This window comes from Budorcas taxicolor, chromosome 17 (genome assembly GCF_023091745.1).
Source record: "Budorcas taxicolor isolate Tak-1 chromosome 17, Takin1.1, whole genome shotgun sequence".
Taxonomy (NCBI): domain Eukaryota; kingdom Metazoa; phylum Chordata; class Mammalia; order Artiodactyla; family Bovidae; genus Budorcas; species Budorcas taxicolor.
In genome coordinates, this window is record NC_068926.1 from 52,212,284 (window position 1) to 52,238,349 (window position 26,066).

The window sequence follows — 26,066 nt, forward strand, 5'->3', positions numbered from 1 at the left end:
CCCCTCAGCCAAGTCTTCACTGGAACAGTAGGAAGGAATGTGGCAATGCCCAGTGACCTGACTGTTGACACACACTGAGGAAGTTCCAGGGCCTGGTCAGCCTTTTTCTGATGCTGAGGCTTCCTCCAGTTCACCCCTTTCATGCCCTGGCATTGTCCCGGCCCCTCCAAAACCTATACTTTGTTTCTGCTTAAATTAAAAAAAGACACCACTTTCTCAAGGCGTGTTACTTCCATCTGTTGGGAAATTGTCATAATATACTAACAAGACACTTATCTTCCACCTGTCATAAAATTATCATAGTAAATATATAAACTGCCCATCTCTGGCATCAACAGAGTTGTAAGAATGTGAACAAATTTCAAGCAAATCAAAGCATGTACAGTATAAATGGCATGCCTGTAGACAGTTTGCCCTTGTTCAGTGCACAACATGAGCTACTGTATGTGGCAGCCTCGTCCAGTGGGCTTCCTCTCTCTACAGCTGCAGCAGCAGCAGACCCGGCTGATGAAAATCAACCACGACCTCCGGCATCGTGTCACAGTGGTAGAGGCCCAGGGGAAGGCTCTGATTGAACAGAAGGTAGAACTGGAGGCAGATCTGCAAACCAAGGAGCAGGAGATGGGCAGCCTGCGGGCGGAACTTGGGAAGCTGCGAGAGAGGCTGCAAGGCGAACTCAACCAAAATGGAGAGGAGGAGCCTGTGGTGAGTGGGAAGCTGGCCCTCTGTAGGCTGGCTCGAGGTGGGGCAGGCTCCCTTGCTTTCTCCATTACACTTGAGGGAAATGGGAGGCCCAGAGAGAGCCAGCTTCTGGCCAGGAGACACACGGCTGGGCAGAGGTAGTGCTGCGCCTGGAACCCAGGACTCCCAGCATTCTAGCCCAGGATATCCAGCTCACTAGTGGTTACTGGGCATCTGCTGTTCATTCATTCATTCAAATAATTATTGACTATGTTGTAGGCATGGGGGATGAAATGGAGACCTGGTTCCTGTCCACATGGGGCTTACAGCCAGTATGAGAGACAGACATTAGGCAGATAATCACATAATATACCATGCGTGCATGCCTGCTGTCACTTCAGTTGTGTCCGACTGTTTGCGACCCCATGAACTGTAGCCCGCCAGGCTTTTCTGTCCATGGGATTCTCCAGGCAAGAATACTGGAGTGGGCTGCCATGCCCTCCTCTAGGGGATCTTTCCAGCCTAGGGGTTGAGCCTGCGCTTCCTGCCTCTCCTGCAATTGCAGGCAGGTTCTTTACCCACTGAGCCACCTGAGAAGCCCTAATATACCATATGACCCAGCAGTTCTACTTCTAGGTATACGTCCAAGAAAACTGAAGATTTGTGTCCACCTAAAGGCTTGTACACCGGGATTTCCCTGGCGGTCCAGTGGTTGGGAGAATGCCTTCCAATGCAGGAGATGATGCAGGGATCGATCCCTGGTCAGGGGATTGAGGTTCCACACGCCGCAGGGCATCTAAACCTGTGTGCTGCAACTACTGAGCCTGCGTGCTCTGGAGCCCGTGTGCCACAACTAAAGAAGCCCGTGTGCTGCATCTGAGACCCGACACAGCCGAATAAAGGGATATAGTTTTAGAAAGACCTGTACACACGTGTCCATAGCAGCTCTAGTCTCAACAGCCAAAAGGTGGAAACCACCTACATGTCTGTCAGCTGGTGACTAGATGAACAAAATATGGTCTGTCCACATCGTGGGATAGTATTCAGCCATAAAAAGGAATGGAGTACTGAGACATGCTGCAATTTGGATGAGCCTCAGAAACATGCTAAGTGAAAGTAGCCAGACAAAAGGCCACATGGTGTATGAGTCATTTGTTTGAAATATCCAGAATAGGCAAATCCATAGAGAGAGAAGGAAGACTGATGGTTGCAGAGACTGGGAGAGGGGAGAATGAGGTGTGACTTCTAATGGGTACAGGGTTTCTTTTGAGGGCGATGGAAATGTTTCTGGAATTAGATAATGGTGATAGTTGCACAGCGTTGAATGCACTAAATGTATTCTGATTTTTATACTTCAAAAGAGTGGATTTTACGGTATGTGAATTATATCCCAAAAGGCAAGCCAGCGATTTATGTTAAAGGAGAGCCACAGTGCCAGAATGCCCCAGCTGCATGAACTCTAGAGCCAGTCTGCTTTGGTTCATATCTACTCTATTCCGCAATTATTTAGCCTCTTTGCATCTCAGTTTTCTCACCTCTAAAATGGGAATACTAGGGAGTTCCCTGGTGGCCTTGTGGTTAGGATTTGGCACTTTCATTGTAGTGGCCTGAGTTCAATTCCTGCTCAGGAAACTGACATCTTATAAGTCACATGGTTTGACCAAAAAAAAGGGAATACTAATAAGAGTACTTACTCTAGATTGCTATTATGAGAATTAAATGAGTTAGTTGATTGAGAGTGTTAGCTGTTATCATTACCATGATAGTTTGAGGGAGTCAAAAAGGCTTTGCCAAGGAGGGGATGGAAAGAATGAGAGTGAACTAGGTGAAGGCGGGTGGCTGTACAAAGGCCCTCTGGCAGGGGAAATTGCAGTGCAGTCAAGGAAGAATGAGAAAGAAAGGGTGAGGGACTTCCCTGGTGGTCCAGTGGTTAGGACTCTGCCCTTCAAATGCAGGGGGCAAGGGTTCAATCCCTGGTCAGGGAAGTAAGAGCCCACATACCACATGGCCCAGCCAAAAATAAAAAAGAAGGTCCGGATGGCTGGTGTGCAAGCTGACGGGGAGGGAGAAGGTCTGAATGAGGTCAGAGAGGTTGGCAGAGGCCAGTGCTACAGAGTGGAGTTTGGCTTTTATCTGCAAGCACTGTGCTGGGCACTGTGGAGGTTTGAGGAGCTTACAGCCCAGTGCAGGAGAAAGTCTTGGACCCCAGCAGCCACACTCAAGGTGGGACGGGAGTGTCTTTGCACTAAGAAGCTGTCTCAGTCTGGTTCCCTCGAGGCAGAGCTTGAGAAGAGAAATGTGGGCAGGAGGTTAACTGGGGAGGTGATTGATCGCAAAGACCAGAGAACTGCGACAGGGAAGGAGGAAAAGGGAATTTGAGGGTGTGTCACTGAGGTCGCCACAGGGAAGCTCAGTCCCTCTGGGACCTCAGAGAAGACCTCCCAGAACAGTCTTTCTGGAGGAGAAAGTCCTAGAGCAGTGATCTACAAATGCCTGTCCCCAATTACTAAGGGGAGGTGGGGTCCCCAGGGGTGTTGTCTCTCCCAGTACTCCCAGGCAGAACTTGTGGAGCAGAAACGGGGGGAAATGGAAAGACAGGGCACTTCCCTGGTGGTCCAGTGGCTAAGATTCCAAGCTCCCAATCCAGGGGGCCTGAGATTGATCCCTGCTCAGGGAACTAGATCCTGCATGCTGCAACTAAGATCCCACATGTGGCAACTAACACCCAGTGCAGCCACATAAATAAATGAAGTAAATATTTAAAAAAAAAAAAAATGGGAAGACATCTGGTGTGTGCTTGAGGTAGGGCTCTGTCCACATGAATGGAACCACACCACAGCTGCAGCGGAAATCCGGGTGGGCCCAGTATGTGACCCAGGGCACCAAAGGTATCTCCCACGTAGATGTGCCGCTGGGATATTCCAGGAACATAGAGATGGGGCAGTTAATCCTGATGGGGGTGGCATGGAGTTTCATGGACCAGCTGTTGCTTCAGCTGAATGTCAGTGATAATAATGCTAAGATGTTAATAGACAGATGCAGAAAATGGATATACTGTTTCAGAGAAGTGTAATGAACTGTTAGAGAAAAGCTCAGAGCTTCCCATTTCTTCCAGCATGTATTTTTTGACTTTCCAGTTTGCAGGCACTGTGCTGGTCTCTTGGGTTCCAGGTGAGGGAGGTAAAATAGATGAGCTTTCCATCAGGCTGGCTCAAGTCCCAGCAAAGTCATTAAGTATCTTGTGAATTTGGGCCATACACTCCTAGATTCTTTGAAGGACAAGAACCTCTGAGATACAGATAGGGAGGAAGAGAGAGAAGTCTTAAAAGGGAAACTGGAGTAGAATCTTCTTTTGGCTACAGGTGACAAGAGCTTAACTTAAAATGGTTCAAGGATTTAAAAAAAAAAAAGGAATTTGGGACTGTGTAAGTATAAGCTTTGAGTTAATGATGGCTTTAGGTATAGCTGGTTCCAGGTGCCCTGATGACGCTGGCAGGAATTTGTTTCAGCCCTTCTCTCTGTGTTGGTGTCATTCTCAAGCAGCCTCTTGCCATATAGTGGCCCCTAGTACTCAACCAGCTTTGCAACCCCAGTGGAAAGAAATTGCTTCTTTCTCAAATTCTCATCAAAAGTCTCAGGAACCTTCTCATGACCTCACCTAAATCAGTCATTGTGGTCTGAGGTCTAGATTATACATGTTGCCCATTTCTGAGCACATAGCTATCCATGATGGTACCAATCTAAGCCGCATGCACAAGAGTAGGAAAGAGGAGTTTCTCCAGAAGAAAACTGCCGTGACTCAGCCCAGAGATGTGCAGGCCAGGCAGGACAACTGCTGTTGTCGGTGTCAGAGAGTCAGGGTTAAGAATGCCACACACAAAACTCTGAGCCGTGAAGGATGTGGATTCTTTCACAGGGTTTCAGCAGGGGAGTGGCAGGATCAGCTCTGAGTTTATATGGAGGATAGTTGAGCAAGGAGACGATGGCAGCCATGGCTGTCGGGAGCCCTTTGCAGTAATCCAGGCAAGAAAGGGGAGGGCTGGACCAAGTTGATAGCCTTGGGATGGAGGGGAGGAGCCAGCAGGCGAAGCTTGGGGTGGTCACTCCCTCCTACCTCCCCTGGGTACCCCTTTCAGCCTCCTGAGCCCCACGGGAGCTCAGGCTCTGTCTCTGGCTGGTCCAAACCTGGGTCCTGAGGACATCACCCCTAGCCACAAGACTCTGAGCCCTGCTCCAGATCTCGTTCGGACAAGGACACTTCACACCTCCTTGACCTGGCTGCCGGTAGGTTTCAGTTTCCTTTCTGGCTCCATGGAGGTGGGGCAGAAACAGGAGTAAAATCCATTAGCAGTTATGACTAACCCACTAAGCTTCTCTGCAGCGTCTGTTCCTGAACTCAGGGCGTCTTCTGGGGGCTTGACACCATCCCTTGGAGCTGAGTGGCGTGCAGGATGCTTGTCACTCAAACAGGGAAGCTGCAGGTAGTGGTGGCTTTGTCACCTGCTGCCGTGTGACTTGGGGCCCGTCCATCTCTTTGGTAATAGGTTCTTATCTGACAAATGAGGGACATGAACTTGACTTGATTCAGTAGATCTAAAAGTTAGCATGGCTGGCACTAAAAGGAACAAAATGGGGTCATTTGTAGAGACATGGATGGACCTAGAATCTGTCATGCAGAGCAAAGTAAGTCAGAAAGAGAAAACAAATATCATATATTAACGCATATATGTGGAATCTAGAAAAATGGACAGATGAACCTATTTCCAAGGCGAGAATAGAGACACAGAGGTAGAGAACAGACATGTCGGCACAGGGTGGGGGAAGGGGAGGGGGGGACAAATCGGGAGATGAGGATTGACATGTATACACTACCATGTGTAAAACAGATAGCTGGTGGGAAGCTGCTGCATAGCACACGGAGCTCAGCTCGGTGCTCTGTGGTGACCTAGATGGGTGGGATGGGGATGCTGGGAGAGCCGTCCAGGAGGGAGGGGTTGTATGTATACAAACAGCTGATTTACTTCATGGTACAGCAGAAACCAACACAATATTGTAAAGCAATCATACCCCAATATAAAAAAAGTTAGCGTGGCTGGATAGAGGGCGGTGATCAGAGAAGGGCACAGTGAATTCGGAGTGGAGAGGAGACGGCCATGCAGGGCTTCAAGGCCTTGAGAAGGGTCTGTGGGCTGGGTAGGATGTCCGGGGATGGAATGTGGGGCAAGAGGAACAGCATAAGCCAGACTAGAGACTGTGCAGGGTGAGGCTGGGGTGGTAGTTAGTCCTGGCACCAGATCAGTGAGGGGAGATGGGAGCTATGCAGGGATCCAGAGTCGGGGAAGAATCCATTCTTTTTTTTAAAAAACTTTTATCAGAGTATGTACCATGCTGTGCTTAATCGCTCAGTTGTGTCCAGCTCTTTGTGACCCCATGGACTATAGCCTGCCAGGCTCCTCTGTCCATGTGGATTCTCCAGGCAAGAATACTGGAGTGGATTGCCATGCCCTCCTCCAGGGTATCTTCCAACCCAGGGATCGAACCCAGGTCTCCCACATTGCAGGCGGATTCTTTACCAGCTGAGCCCCCAGGGAAGCCCTTATTGGAGTATAGTTGCTTTATAATATTAGGTTAGTCTCTGCTGTACAGCAGAGTGAACCAGCTATGTGTATACATGTATTCCACCCCCCCCCCCCCCCGCCATTTTTTAATTTCCTTCCCATTTAGGTCACCACAGAGCATTGAGCCATACAGTGTGTTCTTATTTATCTATTTACATAGTATCAATAGTGTATATATGTCAATCCCAATTTCCCAATTCATCCCAAACTCCACCCCATCCCCCTCGGTATCCACACATTTGTTCTCTGTGTCTCCATTTCTGCTTTACAAATAAGATCATCTGTACCATTTTTCTAGAGTCTACATGTATGTGCTAATATACGATATTTGTTTTTCTCTTTCTGTCTTACTTAACTCTGTATGAGAGACTCTAGTTCCATCCACATCTCTACAAATGACCTGTTTCATTCCTTTTCATGGCTGAGTAATATTCTCTGGTATATATGTAACACATCTTTATCCATTCCTGTGTTGATGGACATTTAGGTTGCTTCCATGTCCTGGCTATTGTAAAGAGTGCTGCAGTGAACACTGGGGTGCATGTATCTTTTTGAATTGTGGTTTTCTCTGGGTATGTGCCTAGAGGAATCTGTTCTTAACATTGCCTCTTGATTCGTATGATTCTTTCTGAGATGTGATCGCTGTCATTTCAGTGTGATCTCCAGTAGGCAGGTCTCTTTGTATATTTTTTTAACATATTTATTGAGATGTAATTCACATGATATGCAATCCATCCATTTAAAGTGTACAGATAAATTTTTTTATTTTTTGGCTGTGCCATGTGGAATCTTAGTTCCATCCAGGGATCAAACCCACACCTGCTGCATTAGAAGCATAAAGTCTTTAAAAAATAATAATATTTATTTATTTGGCTGTACAGGGCCTTAGTTGCAGCATGTGGGATCTAGTTCCCTGACCAGGGATCAAACCCAGGTCCCTTGCATTGGGAGCTCATGGTCTTCGCCATTGGACCAGCAGGGAAGTCCCAGAAGGGTCTTATCCACGGGACTTCCTGGGAAGGCCCCAGGTCAGTGGTTTTAGTATTAAATATATTCACTCTACTGTGTGATCGTCACCACTATCTAGAACATTTCCATCAGCCCAGAAGGAAACCCCCTACGCATTAGCAGTCACTCCCCACCTCCCTCCCCCAGCCCCTGGCAACCACTCATTTACTTTCTGTTTCTGTGGATTTGCCTCTTCTGGACATTTCGTTGAAATGGACTCATGCACCATGTGATCCTGACTACCTTCCTACTCAGCATGTTTTCTAGCTCATCCAGCTTCTCACAGTCTAATTGATGGTTGTCCTGCCTTTGACAGTTGGACATATAAACCCTTAAGAAAATGAAGTCGGCTTCTTGTCTAAAGGAGTTTATATAAAACCAGTAAGAAAACTTAAAGTGAATAGTACCTCCTTGATGTCAGGGTCTCCGCCTTTTAAGTTCTGACTTCTTAGTAAGTTGGGGGGTTTTTGTTTGTTTGTTTGTTATATGGAGTGTAGCTGATTAACAATGTTGTGACAGTGTCAGGTACACAGTAACGTGACTCAGCCATACCTATACATGTATCCATTCTCCCCCAAACTCCCCTCCTATTCAGGCTGCCACATGACACAGGGCAAGGTTCCCTGTGGTACACAGTAGGTCCTTGTTGGTTATCCATGTTAAATTTAGCAGAGTGTACATGTTGATCCCAGACTCCCTAACTATCCCTTCCCCTCATCCTTCCCACCCTGGTAACTCTAAGTTCCTTTTCTAAGCCTGTGAGTCTGTTTCTAGTTGTTGGTTTGTTTTTAAGTATACAGGAAAAGCAGACAGGGGCCTGATGGCTGACCTGTGAACCAGGGTTTGGGGCACTGAATTTATCCATGGTAGCCCGGAGCTACCAAGGGTGACCAGAACACAGTCATTCCCCACTGCTGGGCCAGGGCTGCTCAGGAGTATGCTCCAGGGGCCTTGGGGGCACAGGAAGTGATCTTGCTAGACCCAGGCAGTTGGTGGGGTGAGGGGAGCATGCCCAGGGGGCCAGGCCTCAGGATGGCCCCAGGGGGCCAGGCCCCTGATGGAGGGTATTGTCTCCCTAAGGCCTCTGAACAGGCCCCAGGGGCCACTTGTCGGCTGGTCTCTTCGGCCCCCCTGGGGAGTACCTGGGGCCTCAGGCATCTCCCTCAAGCTGTGCCCAGAGAGCCTTAGGGGACGACAGACAATGAATGATAACCCGAGCCACCTCTGTGGGCCCTCATGGGGTAAGTCTAGAAGGCTCGCTGCTGATTGACCCGATTGCCATGTTGGGAAGAGCCTTGGCCATGTCCCTCAAGGACTGGGCTGCCCAGGGCACTGTAGCAGTGCCTGGTGGCCTCCGGAAAAGCTGAAGCCCCAGTCTCATCCTCTTCTGCACTTCCAGGCAGCAGTCCCAGAAATCAGGACTTTTTTTCCCACACGTGTCTCGGCATCCCTCAAGCTCTAAGGGGATCAGGTTGCTCCTCTGATAAAAGAACTGTCTTTTTGCCAGAGATAAAGAACTCAGATTCTGAGCAAGCCCTTTGGTGTCTTGGGTGAGGACAACCCATGGAGGTGAGCAGGGAACTACCATACCTTGAAAGCCTGTATTCATAGGAATGCCTGATGTAGGCGTGGGAAGAGCCCTTAGAAATATTAATGGGTTTTTTAGGGCTCGATGGGGAAATGGGGCCGGAAAGGAGCAGGCAGCTTGCCCAGAGCCCTCTGGGAAAGTGAGGGGTTGGGAACCCTCCTGAAGGGCTTTATGTCTTCCCCAGGCATGTGGTCATCTGTCAGCTGGCACTTCCCAGAGACAGAAAGAGGCAGGGGACTTGCCCAGTGAGTGTAAGAGCCTGGGTTGTTTGAAGAAGGAGGGGCTGGAAGGGAGTGTGAGCCTGAGATTTCTGTCTACAGCCTTTAACACATATGGCATCTAGGCAGAGAAGGGAAAAGGGGACGTGAATGTGCAGCCATGGAAATAGCACCTAAAAGGACATAGCTGCTACACAGCACCAGCCCAGTGTTGCCATGTAGACTCCATGTGACCTAGTTTTCCTATCTTTTTTCCCAAAAGGAAGCCCGAAACCCAAACTTTAATGTGAAATCTCCTGATCTAAAACAATTGGCAACTACTTCAAAGGAGTTTTAGAACACAGAATCAAATAAAAGGGGGGTGGGGTGGAAGTGGAGCCACTGGGGTGGGCCCAGAGTTCTTGGTGAACTCCTACGCTCCCTCCAGACCCTGTGCCCAGAGACCACATCTGCAGTAACATCTTCTGTGGTCCTCCTCAGAACTGATGTCCTTGCACCTTTCACTATATTATCTTATAAATTTCTATTTGTGTGTATCTTTCCTCCACCTCCACCTGTCTGATTCGTCTCATTAGCTCAGTGACCAGCAGGCACAAAGTTGGTGCTCAGTCATAGTAAGTGAATATTAGACCTGGGTTTGATCCCTGGGTTGGGAAGATCGCCTGGAGAAGGGAATGGCAATGCACTCCTGTCTTCTTGCCTGGAAAGTCCATGGACAGAGGAGCCTGGCAGGCTACAGTCCATGGGGTTGCAAAGAGTTGGAAATAACTGAGCGACTAACACACACACACCCTCCGAGAATGCTCTGTGGTTAACCTGGGCAGAGGAAAAGAACAGAACTGGCATTAGTGAGTGCTTGCTGTGTATTAAGCATTTGTTCTACGTGATCTTGGGTAGAGGATACTGTCTGAATGTATGGTCATCAGGTGGTCCACGGAGCAGCCCCAGAGGCTCTGCAGAGGGACTTAAACACTGAAGATGGACTTCCCTGGTGGTCCAGTGGTTAAGACTCCATGCTTCCAATGCCAGGGGCGCAGGTTCGATCCCTAGTTGGGGAGCTAAGATCCCACATGCCAGTGGTACGGCAAAAAAAAAAAAAAACCATTGAAGGTGTACCCTGAGAACACAGTCCTTTGAAGGTGTGGCATCAGCGACCACTGTAGAGTGCCTTCCTGGGATGTTAATCCCCCGTCTTCTCCCCAGTTCTTGGGCAGGAAGGGCCCCTGCTCCGCTGCCCAGCCAGCTTGGGTGGGCGGCATGTGCCAGGTTTGTTTCCCTCCGCCTCCAGACCCCTCCCCTGCTGCCCCTGCTCGGCTCCGACTCCGGCTCAGACCCGCTTCCCATCCCACGCCTGCCAGGTGGCTCTGCCGTCACCTGATCTCTGGTGGGTGGTGTCTCCTTTCAACTGGCCTCTCCCAGAACAGCACGTCCCTGACTCTCCGGATGTGAGGCATCTCAGCTCTGCCTCCTGTAGCCCTTCAGCCACCTGGCCCGTCTAGGCTGGAGTCCCTTTCTCCTTGTGCTTCTGTGGGGTTTTGGTTGGGGAGGAGCCAGTTCTGTATTTCAATCCCTTTCCCTCGGTCCAAAGCTTTCCCCCTGTTGTCCTAAGCTTTTGTCCACTCCTTCTGGACGATCAGGGGACATTGGCAACGCGAGGCTGTCAGGAATCGTACACTGCCTGTAGAGTGTGGGCCACCTGCCGATATGGCCAGCTTGGACCTGGAAAGCTCGCAAAAACTTCCTTGCTATCGAAAAAAGAAAAAAATGTTGGCAAGGATGTGGAGACTTAGAGGAATGTAAAAGGGGGCAGCCACTGTGGAAAACAGTTTGGCAGTTCCTCCAGAAGTTAAACATAGACTCACCATATGACCCAGCAATTCCACTCCTAGATGTATACCCCAAGGAACTGAGGTATTCAAACAAATCTTTGCACACAGATGTTCATGGCAACATTGTTCACAATAGCCGAAAGGTAGAAACAACTCAGATGTCCATCAGTGGATAAAAGGATAAACAAAATGTGATCTATTCACTCAGTGGAATATTATTTATCGATGAAAAGGAATGACGCGCTGACACGGGCTACAATGTAGATGGACCTTGAAAACTTGAGTGAAAGAAACCAGTCACCAAAAGCCACATATTATATGATTCCATTGCTAGAAAATGTCCAGAAAAGGCAGACTCATAGAGAAACAGAAAGCAGATGGTGGTTGCCAGAGGCTGGGGCGAAGGGGGACTGCTGATGGGTGTGGAGTTTCCCCTGGAAAATGTTTTGAAATTAGTCAGAAGTGGTTACACTGCACCATGAATGGCTACACTCGTGCATGCTCAGTCACGTCCGACTCTTTGTGACCCCATGGACTGTAGCCCGCCGGGCTCCTCTCTCCATGGAATTCTCCAGGCAAGAATACTGGAGTGGGTTGCTGTTTCCTGCTCCAGGAGACCTTCCCGACCCAGGGATTGAATCTGTGTCTCCTGAGTCTCCTACATTGGCAGGCAGATTCTTTACCACTGTGCTATCTAACACCATGGAATTGTGTGTTTTATTTTTAATAGGGTTTTGATTTTTTATATTGAATTTTATTTTCTTTTTAATTTTTGGCCATGCCAAGTGGTACGTAGGATCTTAGTTCTCCAACCAGGGATTGAACCTGGGCCCCCTGCACTGAGAGTGTAGAAGCTTAATCCCTGGACTGCTAGGGAAATCCTTGAATTGTGCATTTTAAAATGGAGATTTTATGTTAAGTTGATTTTTATCACAATTAGAAAAAAAAACAACAAAACTCCTTGCTGTGGAAGAAAGCAGGAGTATGGGTTTTGGGTCTGGAAACTTAGCAGACTAGGATCCATCTGTGTGACCCACATGGAAGAGAAGTAAATGCCCTGCGTCAGCTGTGACGTTAACCTCCCACCTCCACCGCTACCAGGGCTTCGACGGAATACCAGCAAATAGATCCCCACCACCCCTGGGGAAGAGTGGGCTTAACCAGAAGGCCAGTAACAAATAGGAAACTGAGTACGACTTCTTATCAAAGGAAAAAGGAATAGAGAATTGCACACTGGATCTGATTCCAATGACTTTGACCAAATTAGCAATACCCTCCATTAGAAAGGGCTTCCTAGGTGGCGCAGTGGACACAAGAGGAGATGAAATATGCTGGGGTTTGATTGCTGGGATGGCAAGATCCCCTGGAGGAGGAAATGGCAACCCACTCCCGTATTCTTGCCTGGGTAATTCCATGGACGGAGGAGCCTGGCAGTCTAGAGTCCAAGGGGTTGCAAAGAGTAAGACAGGACTGAATATGCCAATTGGTTAGAAAAGGAAGCAAGAACATGGGAAAGGGAAACCAGGCAGACTTAAGAGGATGGTGGCACTGGGGGAGCCTTGAGTTTCTTTTCCTCTGACACCTTTTAATGTTATTTGTAATTAAAACCCTGAGTCAATTGGGGAGGCAACGGGACTGTGGGTCTGGGTATTGAGAAGGCAAACAGTGCGCAGGTGGCCACTGTGGCTGTGCTCTCCCGAGGGATGAATGCTGACTGCACAGAACGTGAGCAGAGGCCGCCCGCAAGTTCTTAAAATAGCGCCCTCGGCAAGCTGCTCAGGCCCTGGGGAGGGTGGGAAATTCAGGCTCCGGCAGGATGCAGAGTGGGTGCTAGTGGCTGTGGCCAGGAATTCATTAGCAGCCTCTCTGCCCCCTCCAGGCGGAGCTGGGCGGAGAAGAGTGTGTCTCTGAGGCGGAGAAGGCGGCCATGGATCTCAAGGACCCCAACCGCCCCCGGTTCACACTGCAGGAGCTGCGGGACGTGCTACATGAAAGGAACGAGCTCAAGTCCAAGGTGTTTTTGTTGCAAGAAGAGCTGGCATACTATAAGAGGTGAGTGTGCCCCGGAGCTCCCAAGCTGGCTCCATTCTGAGGTTGTTCGGAGTCTGGGGACAAATTCATACCTGGAAGAGAAGGGCTGCACCTGTGTTTGTTGTGGGCATCATCGCTGGCCTGAAGCACTTACATACCAACTCAGAATTCCTTTCTGAAACTCTGGGGCTGAGATTCCTCTTATAATTCAGAACTTTCTCAGCATTTAGAAAGGAATATTATAAATACTGTATTACCTTATGATCTTATACTGCATGTGAGTGCTGGGGCGGCTCCCCCCAAATCAAACACAAGAATATTTTTGCAGCAAAAGATGTGAACATTCACACAGAAATAATGGGATCAGTCAAGATGATAAACAGCCTCACGAGCTTTCATTTCAGAGTTTGCCACCAAATGAATGGACCGAGAAAGCGAATTTGGGTTTTTAGAGCTGTTTGGATTTGGGAATTACAGATAAGAGATGGTGGGGGATAAAAAGGAAAAAAAAATAACAGAGATGATGGAGCTACCCAGCCTAATATTTTTGATCATTTAGTTCTTCCGTGATCAATGAAGTCCTTGCACACACAGTAGCCAGTAGCCATGTGTGGCTATTTCAACGCATTAAACTTAAGTAAAATGTAAAATTCAATTCCTCAGTGGCACTCACCACATTTCAAGTGTTCCATCAGCACTTGTGGCTGACGGCCACATATTGAAAAGTGAAGAAAAACATTCCCATTCTCCTGGAAAGTTCTATGCACAGCACTTTCCTGACTTAAACAACTATCTCATATCATGCCACCTCATACTCGTTCAGCTTTGTACACGTGCTTAGTCGCTCAGTCGTGTCCAACTCTGTGTGACCCTGTGGACTGTAGCCCGCCAGGCTCCTCTATCCATGGGATTCTCCAGGCAGGAATACTGGAGTGGGTTGCCGTTCCCTTTTCCAGGAGATCTTCCCAACCCAGGGATCAAACCCATGTCTCATGTGTCCTGCATTGGCAGGTGGGTTCTTTACCACTAGCGCCACCTGGGAAGCCCCAGCTTTGTACACATTGCCCTTCTATTGGTTCTGCAAAAGACACCTTGCTCGGTTCAGGTCACTTCAGGACCTTTGCACATGCTGCTCCTGAAGCTGGAGAAACCTTCCGCATGACTCTTCCCATAGTTGGCTCCTGGTCACTCAGGGTTTGGGTCAGGTGTCACGTCCTGAGAGAGCCCTTCCTTCACCATTGCCACCCCTTCAAAGGAGTGTTCTGTCCTCATCACAGTCTGTCATTTTGCTCGGTTTTGCTTTCTTTTTGGCTGTGCTGTGTCATTGATTTGTGCAGGCTTTCTCCAGTTGCAACAAGCAGGGGCTACTCCTCGTTGCAGTGGTGCTCAGGCTTCTCCTTGTGGAGCACAGGCTTCAGTACTTTTGGCTCTCAGGCCCTCATGCCGGCTTAGTGCTCCACAGCCTGTGGCATCTTCCCTGACCAGGGGTCAGCCCATGTCCTCCTGCTCTGGCAGGTGGATTCTTACTCACTGCACCACCAGGGAAGTCCCACACCCCCCTCAGTTTTACTTTCTTCAAGGCTTTTTTCACCATTTCACATTCTCCTATTCAGGAACATGCTGGTTTTATTGTCTGTTTCCACACCAGACTGCACCATCATGGCACCAGAAACCTTACTTGTCTTGTTCATAACTAAGTTCCCAGCACTCAGGATGCAGCCTAGCCCAGAGTAGGTGCACAAGTGCCTGTTGAATAGAAAACTGGAAGGAAGGACCAATGTGGTCCCTGCTCTTGTAGGGAAGATAAGACATCAGAGAAAATACAGTGCCATACGTGCTTATTGAAAACCCACTGCGAGTCTGCCACGTAAGAAAGCTTTATGGCAGTGTGTGCGCTGGCTGCTTGAAGAAGAGAGAAATCTCTTCTGGCTTGGGGATGGGGTGGAAATCAGGAAGGCTTCATGGAGGAGGTGGCGTTTGAACTGGGCCTTCTCTAAAGGACAGGGTACTTCTTAGATATGGGAGATGTTGTGGGTGGCATATTCCAGGCAGAATGAATCACAAAGGCGTGGAGACAAGGAAACATTTGGCAAGAACAGGAAATAGGAAATCATTCTATTTGGCTAGACGCTCCAAAGTAAACTTAAAATAGAGATGTGAGTACCTTCCTGAAATTTCGCACGCGTGGCCCACTGGGCCAGAGGGCCTGCAGACACCTATGTGCATTGCCTCCAGGACATATCCTTCCTCTTAACTGGCCATTCCAGAAGCCAGCCCCTGAGGCAGAGAGCTTGTGGGGCAAAGGCCACTGTTGTTGTCCTCCTGGGCCCCTTATTATCACTCCCTTGTAAAAGTATGTGCCCTCTCAGACCACCAGACAGTGCCCTTGGAATATTTCAGCTTTCATGGAATTGTTGACTCTCTAACCTCATGTCTCTCCTTCCAGTGAAGAAATCGAAGAGGAGAATCAAATACCCCAACCTCCACCCATTGCCCACCCGAGAATGTCTCCCCAGCCTGAGTCTGGGATCAAGCGACTGTAAGTGCTGCGCTTCCGGTGTCTGGAGCTGCTCATTGGCGGCTGAGCTGGTGGTTCATACAGCCTCTCACTTCTCCTGGGCACCTGCTCCAGGCCGGGGCTTGTCACTAACCACCTCCTGCCGAGATGGACCTAACCCTGGGGCACTTTGGGCCTAGCCCTTGACTTGGCGTTCACCTCTGTAACTTGAAGGCTGAGTTCCTCCTAGGGGGTTGGGGGTTGGTCCCTGGGCAGAGAGGTTTGGGGAAGGCTGACAGGGCAGGAAAGGGCTGGGACCTATGGCTGACGCTCAGGGCTTGCTTGAGTGTATCAGGTGAGGCACGTCTGTGAAGACAGCAAATACTGGGTGGTGGGAAAGTTTTGTGCGCCTTAAGGTCTTGAAACCCCAGCTCTGAGATGTCCGAATGGCCGCAGGTCCACCCTATCTATGCTTTTCTGTGATGACTTTATCTGTCCCTCCATCTCTCTATTAAGTATTCATTGGTGCATAATACATGCAGAGGCAGGTCCTGATTGCTGTGGGGAACACACAAGAAAAAGAGCAACCTAGTCATTGCCCTCAACTAGACTTAAAGCTACTTCAGGGATCCTCGCATCAAAAGACTCCTTTGAGACTCAGATGAGAGGTTGCAGACCGTTTCCTGAAGAGGTTGGGGGAGGAAATCATACAATTTTGCAAACAGTTTTTGGTTCATTGACCCCTGCAACCCTTCAGATAAAGGGTTAAAGCTCTAGTCTCATTAGCTAATATCTACTAAGAACCTACTATGTGCTAATATCTACTAAGAATGTGCTATGTGCCCAGTACTGTCCCGGCAGATTGAGTCCCCACCATAGCCCTGTGTTATTGTGCAGTCGCTTAGTCATGTCCAACTTTTTGCGACCCCATGGACTGCAGCACGCCAGGCTTCCCTGTCCTTCACTATCTTCCAGAGTTTGCTCAAACTCATGTCCATTGAATCAGTGATGCCATCCAACCATCTCGTTCTCTGTCGCCCCCTTCTCCTGTCCTCAGTCTTTCCCAGCATCAGGGTCTTTTCCAGTAGCCCTGTGAGGTGGGGGCATTGTCATTCCCATTTTACAATTAAGGAAACTGAGGCACTGAAGTCAGTCACCTGCCCAGGGTCATACAGCTAATGAGAGGCAGAGTCAGGGTTCAAACCCATGCACCTGGCCCAGAGCTCACATTTTAAACTGCAGGAGGGCCTCCCACTCGCAGTTGTCTTGTGGCTTCCTGTTCTCCCCTAAGAGGGTCTTCCTGGCATTCAGCCTTACAACTTATTGTAAAAGAGGCCTCAGTTCTTCCACACAAACCCTGGTAGAAGCTTTGTGAAAGCGAGTGGCCTGGGTTGGAAAGCTAGCTGGGATGTTTGGTGAGGGGAATTGGGGTGTTACTTGGATGCCTCAAACTTTAAAGCCCGTTTATGTTTGAAAATCCTCGACTAGTTCTTACCCTGTGAATTGACTTAAGCCTCAGCGTTGGGGGATGGGAAGGGAATGCAAAGTGTGTGTAAGTGCTGGACCTTCTGCTTTTAGTCTTTGTTTGGTTTTATTTGGTTTTGGTTTTTGATTGAGCTGGGTGGCGTATGGGGTCCTAGTTCCCTGACCAAGGATTGAGCCCTCACCTCCTGCATTGGAAGTGCAGTCTTTTTTTTTTTAAGATTTTTTTTTTCATGTGGACTATTTTTAAAGTCTTTACTGAATTTGTTACAATATTGCTTCTGTTTTATGTTTTGGTTTCTTGGCCTTGAGGCATGTGGAATCCTAGGTCCCCAACCAGGGATCAAACCTGCACCCTCTATGTTAGAAGTCCAGTGGTTAGTGGACCGCCAGGGAAGTCCCTGGCTTGGTTTTTGTTTTTGTTTTGCCCTTAGAAAGGGATGACTTGTTCAAATGCTGGGCCCTGGGAAAGGCTGGCCTCTCTCTAGAGTGTGGGGTTAAAGATGTGGTTTTCTTCCAAGCTGCTCTTGGCCAGCTTCACACGTTGTTTGCTTGGCCCTCCATCTGCTGGATTTGGGAGGGGGTGTGGTCCCCAGTTCTGCTTAGGGATAAATATTTCCTGGGGGTGAAACTTGGAACTATTCATTGATAGGCCTCCTCTGGATCTCAACACCATGTCGGCCATGTATTAGTTTGTAATCTTCCGATGGCACTTGAAACGCACCTCTAAGTAACTTAAGATAAACTGTTGGTCAAGCGACTAACAATTTTCAGGTCATCTTGACTTTAGATTCAGCTGGATCCAGGCCTTGTCATCAGGGCTTTGCCTCATTCCCTCTACCTCTACCCCAGTTTTCCTTTCTGTGTGCTGTATTCTTGAGTGGCAGTACAGCCACCATCAGCTCAGGCTTCTGCTTTCTGGTATGAAACTTCAGCGGGAAAAGAGAAATCTCCCACAGGGTCACAGGATTGAGTCTCATTGGCTCTGACCAGGTCACATGACCACCCCTAAGCCAATCACAGGGCAGTGCATCCATAGGTCTGGTCTGGTCTCATTCTCACACCTGAAGCTTGGAGTAGCTTTAACTGCATCCAGTTCCCACGGACTGAAGTTAATGGAGGGACAGACGCCAAGCAAGATCAGTTTGCTGAGCAGACAGAAGTAACCAGCGTTCACTGTAACCTCATCTTTGAGGAGAAGGAGCCCTTTGGTCTTGATTCTCTGATGTACTCAGTATACGTGGTTAAGATTTCCCATCCAGTGCTTGGTAAGAAGTGGGATTCCTTTCGCTGAGACCCTGATCTGTCCTCCAGCCCCACTTGTATGTAAAGATGAGCAGAAAGTGAAAAGTGAAAGTGTTATTCACTCTGTCATGTCCAACTCTTTGCAACCCCATGGACTGTAGCCTGCCAGGTTCCTCTGTCCATGGAATTCTCCAGGCAAGAGTACTGGAGTGGGTAGCTAGCTATTTCCTTCTCCAGGGATCTTCCAAACCCAGGGATCAAAGCCGGGTCTCCTGCATTGAAAGCAGATTCTTTACCGTCTCAGCTACCAAGGAAGCCCTAGGACAAGCAGAAGTGATCTTACATGCTTTGGCTTAAATCCTGCGGAATTAGAGAAAACGTTTATGAGCTCACACAGTCCCTCCCTTGGCTAAGGGAAGGATAAGACAAGAGAGCAGCATCTTCTTCCCTCAGCAGCTCCTTCCCTTTAACAGTCAGACCTTCCCAGCACCTCTGCTCCACCAGCACTGCGCTTACAGCATCTCCGGCACTGTAATTCCAAGTCACGTGTAATTCTAAGGCTTCCTTCTGAAGCAATGTTGTTCTGACTTTCTAGTTTTCCACTCCACCCCCCTTTCACTAAAACAGGTAATTAAGTGGTTGGTCTTTGCAAATCTCAAACTAGGTAGAATCCAGAGGAAAGGTATCAGAATTAGCCAACACTCTTTTTTTCCTACTAGTTCTACCCACACTTGAGTTGGCTGTGGTGTCTGGTCCTCTTTTTTCCAGATTGGTCCGGAAAGGACTCTGTTCTCAAACCCCATTTCCCCTTTAGTTTGGCCTCTGGTTGCTCAGCAAGACCTGGGGTCTGAGCCCGGCTGGAGAAGCAGCTGGAATCTGGGAGCCTGAGACAGACAGAGAGGGAGAGAGAATTCAGAATCTCTCTTACACGGGGTGCAGGTGGCTAGTCCCATGGCTGCCCCAGTCTTCTAGGGGATAAGTGGGAGATCAAACCGGCACAAAAGGCTTTTGACCAGCCCAGACAGGACAGCGGTCGCCTTTGTCCGCCTCGGCCACTGACCGGAGCTGCATCAGGGTGACCACGAGCTCAGAGCCTGGGGCAGAAATGGATCTTCCCCAGGGACCAGGGAAGGGAGTGGCCATTCTTAAGATGGTTCCACGCCTGTCTCGCTCTCCATCCTGCACTCTCAGGCACCCATCTGGGTCTGTCTGGTCCCTTTGTCCTGGCTTTTGTGGAATGTTAGTCATACAGCTTTTTTAAAAAAAATTTACTTGGCTGCTCCAGGTCTTAGGTGTGGCACTTGGGATCTAGTTGCCTGACTTAGGGATGGAACCCAAGCCCCTCCACACTGGGAACATAGAGTCCCAGCCACTGGACCACAGTGTCCAGTGTGTTGGGAAGTCCCGACAGAGCCTTTTTAGTGCAGCTCACAGCTCTTCCCCAACTCAGCTTCCTGCCCTCCACCACTTTCCCCACCCACCAGTGAGTAAGCAGTAGCTATTAAATACCTTGGAGGTTCCGCCCTGTCGGGAGATTCAGAGCTGGGAGGGTTAGCCCCATTTCTCAGATGAGGAAACTGAGGCCCAGAGAAGCCCATTGACTTCACTGTGATCACTTGCTGGGAAGGACCAAAGTTGGGATGGATTGGAACCCATGCCTTTTTTTGCCACCCAGCCCTGTGCTTGCCCCTACCGGCTCATTCGGCCTCCCTGCCCCTCCTTTTCTTTACCTCCCCCACTTCCCGAGTCACCAGCTATGGGCTGACTGCCCGGTTCCCTTATCTTTCAAATGCACCACCAGCCAAAGCCTCCAGAGTCTACATTTCTGGGCTGAACTGGTCGAGGGAACCAGAAACTCCAACCGCCTGTCCAAACAGCGTGCCCAGAGGACGTTCCAAGAATAGCTTGTGATTGAGCAGCTGCTGGCCAGAGTCTGGGCTGGCACTGCCTGGGAAGGTCACGAGGGAGCGCCTGAGTGGCTCCACCCTCGTCCCCAGTGGACACCAGGCACCAGCGCCCCCTCTGTGTCACTCGCAGCTCTCCATCATGGGCTGACAGGCACACACAGGGCTGCTGAGCGGAGGTAGGGGGCTGACCAGGGAGGCAGGCAGCTGGCAGGGGGCATAGAGGCTCAGCCGGGGAAGCTGCAATCGGAACAGCTGGCCTCACACACCAGAAAAGCTGGCCTTGGAGCAGGCGGTCACCTGAGTATCCAACGGTAGTGACAACGGTGCAATCTCTCCCTGTCCTCCTACCTGCCACCCTGCTCACTGCAGCCCAGAAATAACTTCTTCACAGCCGCCCATTGCGGCTGAAATGCCACTGTTAGAACCTCATTTGCTTTGAGTATTTCAGAAATAATTGTTGCAGGGTGGGGCTGTGCACGGCGAGGGGGGGGGGTGGGGTTGGGGAGGGGAGGTGGGGTGGGGTTGGGGGGCTGGTGGGAGCTTGAAACCAGCTACATTGTATCCAGGATATAACTTTTGACCAAAACAAGCCAGTCTTTTTTCATGGCAGTGGCTGTCCCTCTGGAGGAGGTAGCTCCTGCAGAGAGGCACCTGGAATGGGGAGGGGAGGAAGGCCGTCCATGTCAGGGATCCCAGCTAGACCCACAGAGAGTAGCTCAACCAGAACCCCCTTCTGCCTCCCCGCCAGGTGTCCCAAGGCCCTAATGCATCAGTCTGGCCCCTGATTGGGCCCCAAATGAAGTCCAGCATTTCCCAGCAGGCAAACATCTATCCAGGAAAAATACCGAGCCTGCATATCTGGGGCCATCCCCCAAACAACGACTGTGTCTCTGGGGGCTCCCTGTTATGCTAGAGAGAGCATAAAAGTGAATGCAGAGCCTTATGGCCAAGAAGGTAATGGTGCCCGCTAGCCTGGCCTCTGCAGACTGGGCCCATTCAGTAGGAAGCCCCTCACTGTCACCATGAGAGGCTGTTCAGATGGTTCTGCTGAGATGCCAGCTCCCAGCTACTTTGGGGAGTTGCATGAAAGGTGATCCAGACACAGAGAATTCTCAAACCTCATTTGAGATCATCATATTATTATATCTTTCCCCCAGCCAACCTCTTTAAAAAAACAAAAACAAAACCAAGCTGTTCAAAATAAGTTCTGGAGACGTGGTTAGGTTTCTTCATTTTCCTTGCCTAAACAAGGAACTGATGAGCATTCATTGTTGTTTGTTGTTCAGTGGCTAAGTTGTGTCCGACTCTGCAACCCCATGGAGCACGCCAGGCTTCCTTGTCATCCGCTGTCTCCCAGAGCTTGCTGAGTAGGCTCTGGCTTATCCAGGGGAGCGATTGTACAGGCTGTCTCCTTCCCGGCCCATCCTGGCTGCCTCATCTTCTCTCCTGCGTCTCCCCTGGCTGCCTTCAGGGTACCAAGCCTGCAGCTTGTGGCAGCTGGGGGAGACGGGCTAGAAGATGCCCACGGATGTCACCACTGAATCCCCCAGCAGGTTTTGGTCTACCATGCTTCACACCCAGGCCTGTGTTTTCAGCCCTCGAGGGCAGCCTGTCTTCCCTACGTGGTTGTCACATGCTCTTCGTTTGCTAGGGTTGCTGTACCACAAACCAAGCTGGCTTAAACAACAGAGATGTACTGTCTCACAGTTCTGGAAGCTAGACGTTCAAGATCAGGGTGTTCGGCAGGGTCTGTTCCTTCAAAGGGTCGTGAGGGATCATCTTCTCCATGCCTCTCTCCTAGCTTCTGGTGGTTTGCTGGCCATCTTTGGCCTTTGTTCACTCACAGAAGCATCACCCCAAACTTTGTCTCCATCTTCACATGGCCTTCTTCCTGTATGCATGTCTGTGCCCACACATCCCCCTTTATAAGGACAGCAGTCATATTGGACTGGGGCCACCCTACTCCGGTATGACCTCACCAAAACTAGTTACATCTGCAAGGGTTCTATTTCTAAATAAGGTCACATTCTGAGCTATGGGTTAGGACTTTCCAAAATATGAACAGAGGCGGGGTGGTAGGTGGGCAGCACAGTTCCACCTACCCAAAGCAAACCCTTCAGCTGACCTGTCTATGGAGTGTTTCTTTTTCACTCCTTGCCCTTCTTTTTTTTTTTTTTAAATTTGGCTCTACTGAGTCTTTGTTGCAGCATGCGGGATCTTTAATGGAGGCATGCAAACTCTTAGTTGCAGCATGTGGGATCTAGTTTCCTGACCAGGGGTCGAACCCAGGGCCCCTTGCATTGGGATTGCGAAGTCTCAGCCGCTGGACCACCAGGGAAGTGCCAAGCTCCCCTGTTTTTATCTTCTCTGTGTCTATCTGTGCTTTTCTAACCAGGATCTTTACAGCCATAATGCCCATGGTAGCAGCCGGACTGATAATAGATGACCCCACCCTGCAGCCTGTCCGACGACTTGTGTCCCTCGTAGGCACTGGATTTCTTTCTGGTTTCCTTTTGAGCTGTGCCTTCGCAATGTCTGCTGCGGCTCTCGCTGGGGCTGGCCTGTCTCTCTGGTCCCTTTAGCTGCATGGCCATCCCCCTGCGTGTTCCCATTTGAAGTGGGTGTTGAGTGTGATTTCAAACGTGCCACTCATGAACGCTCCATCTGCACGAGTGAAGCCTTGGAATTCTGGGCTCTGTCACCGATAATTCTTTTTGTCTTTTCTGTTTCCATTCTAAAACCACCTTGTCCATGATCCAGTAAAGAAGGTCCTTTAAATGACGGGTCAGTAAGCCACACCCACCATGACCCATCCCCCTGAGTGACACTAACGCTGTGTTTTTCAATCTTCACACCCTGGCTTTCTAAACTGCTTTGTTTTGCCAAGCCATCGTCAGCGAGCCGTTTGAGCTTGTTAACAGGAAAAGCAGAAGAGGGGACTTTGTCTTGATTCTTTCTGTGTCCCCTTAGACAGAAGTGGCAAGTGGCTTTCCTGCTTGAATCAGGCAGACATGATATGTATCAGTGATGAATGCTGCTATATTTCTGGCCAGCTTAATTGCTTCGATTACATTACAGAAAGCTCTCAAATAACCCAGAATGAGAGTCATTCCTTCATTTGCCAGTACATATATTGGTCGCAGGAAGAAAAAGAGGCTTTACATATACATGTATATGTATGGCTGAGTCCCTTCACTGTTCACTTGAAACTATCACAACATTGTTAATCAGCTATACCCCAGTACAAAGTAAAAAGTTTAAAAATAAACAAACAAAAACAGTCCAAGAATACATCATTAAAAAAGAGAGAGAGAGAGAGACTTTAGCTGGTACAGAGAATTTCTCCAGGCAGACTTGGCTTGCCCCAGCTTTATAATGAAAGACTACTTCATTCTGGGTAGGAAGTCATTGTAGGATCCAGTAACTACAGAATAGTAAAATCATTTTCACCCAAATGTGATTAAAACTGAACTCCATAGGCCACAGCACTAAAAAACAGAAACAAAACAAAACAAACAAACAACAAAACCTAATAGGTAAGCGGACAGAGGGAACTAAAAATAGTTGATCTGAAGCTTTGATTTCTCAGGGGTACCTTCCTATTCCTGCTCTCAGAAAACATACCTGAATTACTATAACTCTGACCAAGTTCAAAAACCAAAATTCAAGAGTAGAGGAACTTAGACTAGAAATCTTCTTTAATTAGAAGCTGGGAGTACAGGAGGACAGTTGGCAGCTTAGAAAGGACTTATCGGAAATACTCACCGTGGGCCAACTCGGGTTGACTGCCCTGGGTCCTTGACTCTGTTGAGGTGGAGTTTAAGCTGACTTTGTTTCAAGTGGGCCACTTTGTCAGCTTTTTGCCTGAGATTTCCACTTTTATCATTCAGGCATCTGATGGTTCGCTCTGATTGATCAATGAGCAACAGTCACAGCTATTTGAAAAAGTTCAGGGTCTACTGTAGCCATGTAGATAGTAACTGTGACAACTTCTAAAGGCTCTCACCATTAGATCACTTCTTGTCACTTGTCCAAATCGATGTCTCCCAAATTTCTTTCATAGTCTGTATTCACAGTGTTTATCTAATCAGTGCACATGTGTACTATTACTTAATATATATTCCTTAATATGTATTTTAATCTCTTTTCTTAACTACCTACTTTCAGCTCATTCTAAGCAGTAGAAATATCCATGAAATTTGGACTTTGAGGTGCTACTTATCTAGCTTCCCAATTCACATCACATAAATACACAGTTACTTTAAAACATTCATCTCTTTACATCTGAGTCATTTATATCTCATATGGCTTCTGAGTATTCCTTTCTCTGCATCATCGAGGTAAAGAAACCCATGACGTATGTTTCCAGTAGCTTTTTATTTCCACTGGTAAGGAGGAGAAATCCCCTGTAGTGCTTAAGTGGGGAGGTACATCACACATCACCTACGTGCACGCCCTGCTCACACTGTGTCACCTCCAAGGTACCGTGACAGTCACATGCAGAATCAACCCCCCGCTGCTTTCCGGAATAACTCTGACCCGCACCCCCAGCCTTTTCTTTCACACCTTGAGTTGATTCGCTCCCCTCACGTTTGCTGCTGTACGTCCTGGCAATTGCAAAACCTGTGACGTGCACAGCCAAGGGCAGCCTCTCATTTCCGTCTTTCCCTTCCCAAAGGTTTAGCTTCTTCTCCCGAGATAAGAAGCGTCTGGCCAACACGCAGAGAAACGTGCGCATCCACGAGACCTTTGGCCAGTGGGCCAACTGCCACCGCGATGACGGTTACACAGAGCAAGGACAGGAGGCCCTGCAGCACCTGTGACCGTGACTCACCTCTGTCCTCGGACCTGAAACACCCACCACCAGGGGCCGCCATGGAACATGAGCACCTCAGGTGTCACACCCTCAAAACTGATCCCTCCAACAGACTGTCTGCTTTGAGGGAGCACGTTGAAAAACTGAAGCCAAACTCTAAAGAGACGTTTATTTATACTAGGGCTACCACCGTTTCTAATAGATGACTCCAATCCCTTAAGATATATATTTAATAAGACCATGAGCGGAGGCTGACTTTTGCATTAACTTCAGTAACACGAGCTTCGCCAGATACATCACCTGCCGCTCTAATTGCTGTTTGACTCGCTTTGTATGAAATTCTTTGTGTAGAAATTTTACGATCACGTTTGTCATACTGACATGGGAGGCAGGGAACTGATAGGTTTTCATTAGTTGTGTTCATGATATTGTCATGGTGGTAGCAGAATATTTAGGATGCATCAACTAGACAGGGAGGGCCTCCGAAGTCACAGGACACACTGGCCCAGCTCAGACACAAAGCAACAGAAATCAGGGACAACAGTCCTCCCACCCAGAAACTGGAGACAAGTTTGCAAGAGCCTGTGGTTCTCTATTGCACCTTGTTACCGATAATGCCTAGAGCATGTAGCAATGTTCAAGGCCAGTGCCTTGGAATCTGCTGTGAGTTATGCAGTACTAACCAAACAAAGTTGCTAAGGATGAGACACTGCAATGGTTCTGTGTGTGTTCTTTCTTATTGGCATCTTGTTTCTTTTCAGCATTTACTGTGTCAAATACTTAGTCCCCTGGGAAGAAGACAAAGATCCCAAAGTGGATTGAGAGTGGGGTGTGGAGCCCTAGGGGATGCTGGATGGTGGGTAGGGTAGACTTGGCAAAGAGAGGGGGGTGGGTGAAAAGATGGCTTGGGGACCACTGATGTCTGGCTGACTTATGGGGCTGTGGTGGACAGCCGGATGCCCTGTCTGCAACTAGCAAGTTGGGGGTTTGCCCAAATAATGCTTTTTCTCCACCCAATGGGGTACCTAGGGTGCAAGGCTTGAAAGAGATACCATTTCCCAACAGAGCACTCAAAGTCATCTGACTGGGCTGCTTTCTGCACGTTTTACTGTGTTGTGCGAAGAAATCATCAGGTAGGTTTACGGA

The 26,066-nt window shown here is 48.9% G+C and overlaps 1 protein-coding gene across 2 annotated transcripts in view; it reads left to right on the forward strand.

The window, feature by feature from the left end:
* The window catches only part of RILPL1 (Rab interacting lysosomal protein like 1), a 42,549-nt gene extending 16,914 nt beyond the window's left edge, over positions 1–25,635 (forward strand). Inside the window, exons 4-8 of one of the 2 annotated variants that reach the window (XM_052654944.1) lie at positions 484–705; positions 12,822–12,994; positions 15,420–15,512; positions 22,865–22,888; positions 24,783–25,635. In XM_052654944.1, coding sequence (XP_052510904.1) covers positions 484–705; positions 12,822–12,994; positions 15,420–15,512; positions 22,865–22,888; positions 24,783–24,927 — 657 coding nt within the window. In that variant the 3' untranslated portion in view covers positions 24,928–25,635. Of the gene's footprint in view, positions 1–483; positions 706–12,821; positions 12,995–15,419; positions 15,513–22,499; positions 22,588–22,864; positions 22,889–24,782 lie in introns of both variants that reach the window. The other variant, XM_052654945.1, reaches the window with a different exon arrangement.
* The last annotated feature ends 431 nt before the right edge of the window (positions 25,636–26,066 follow it).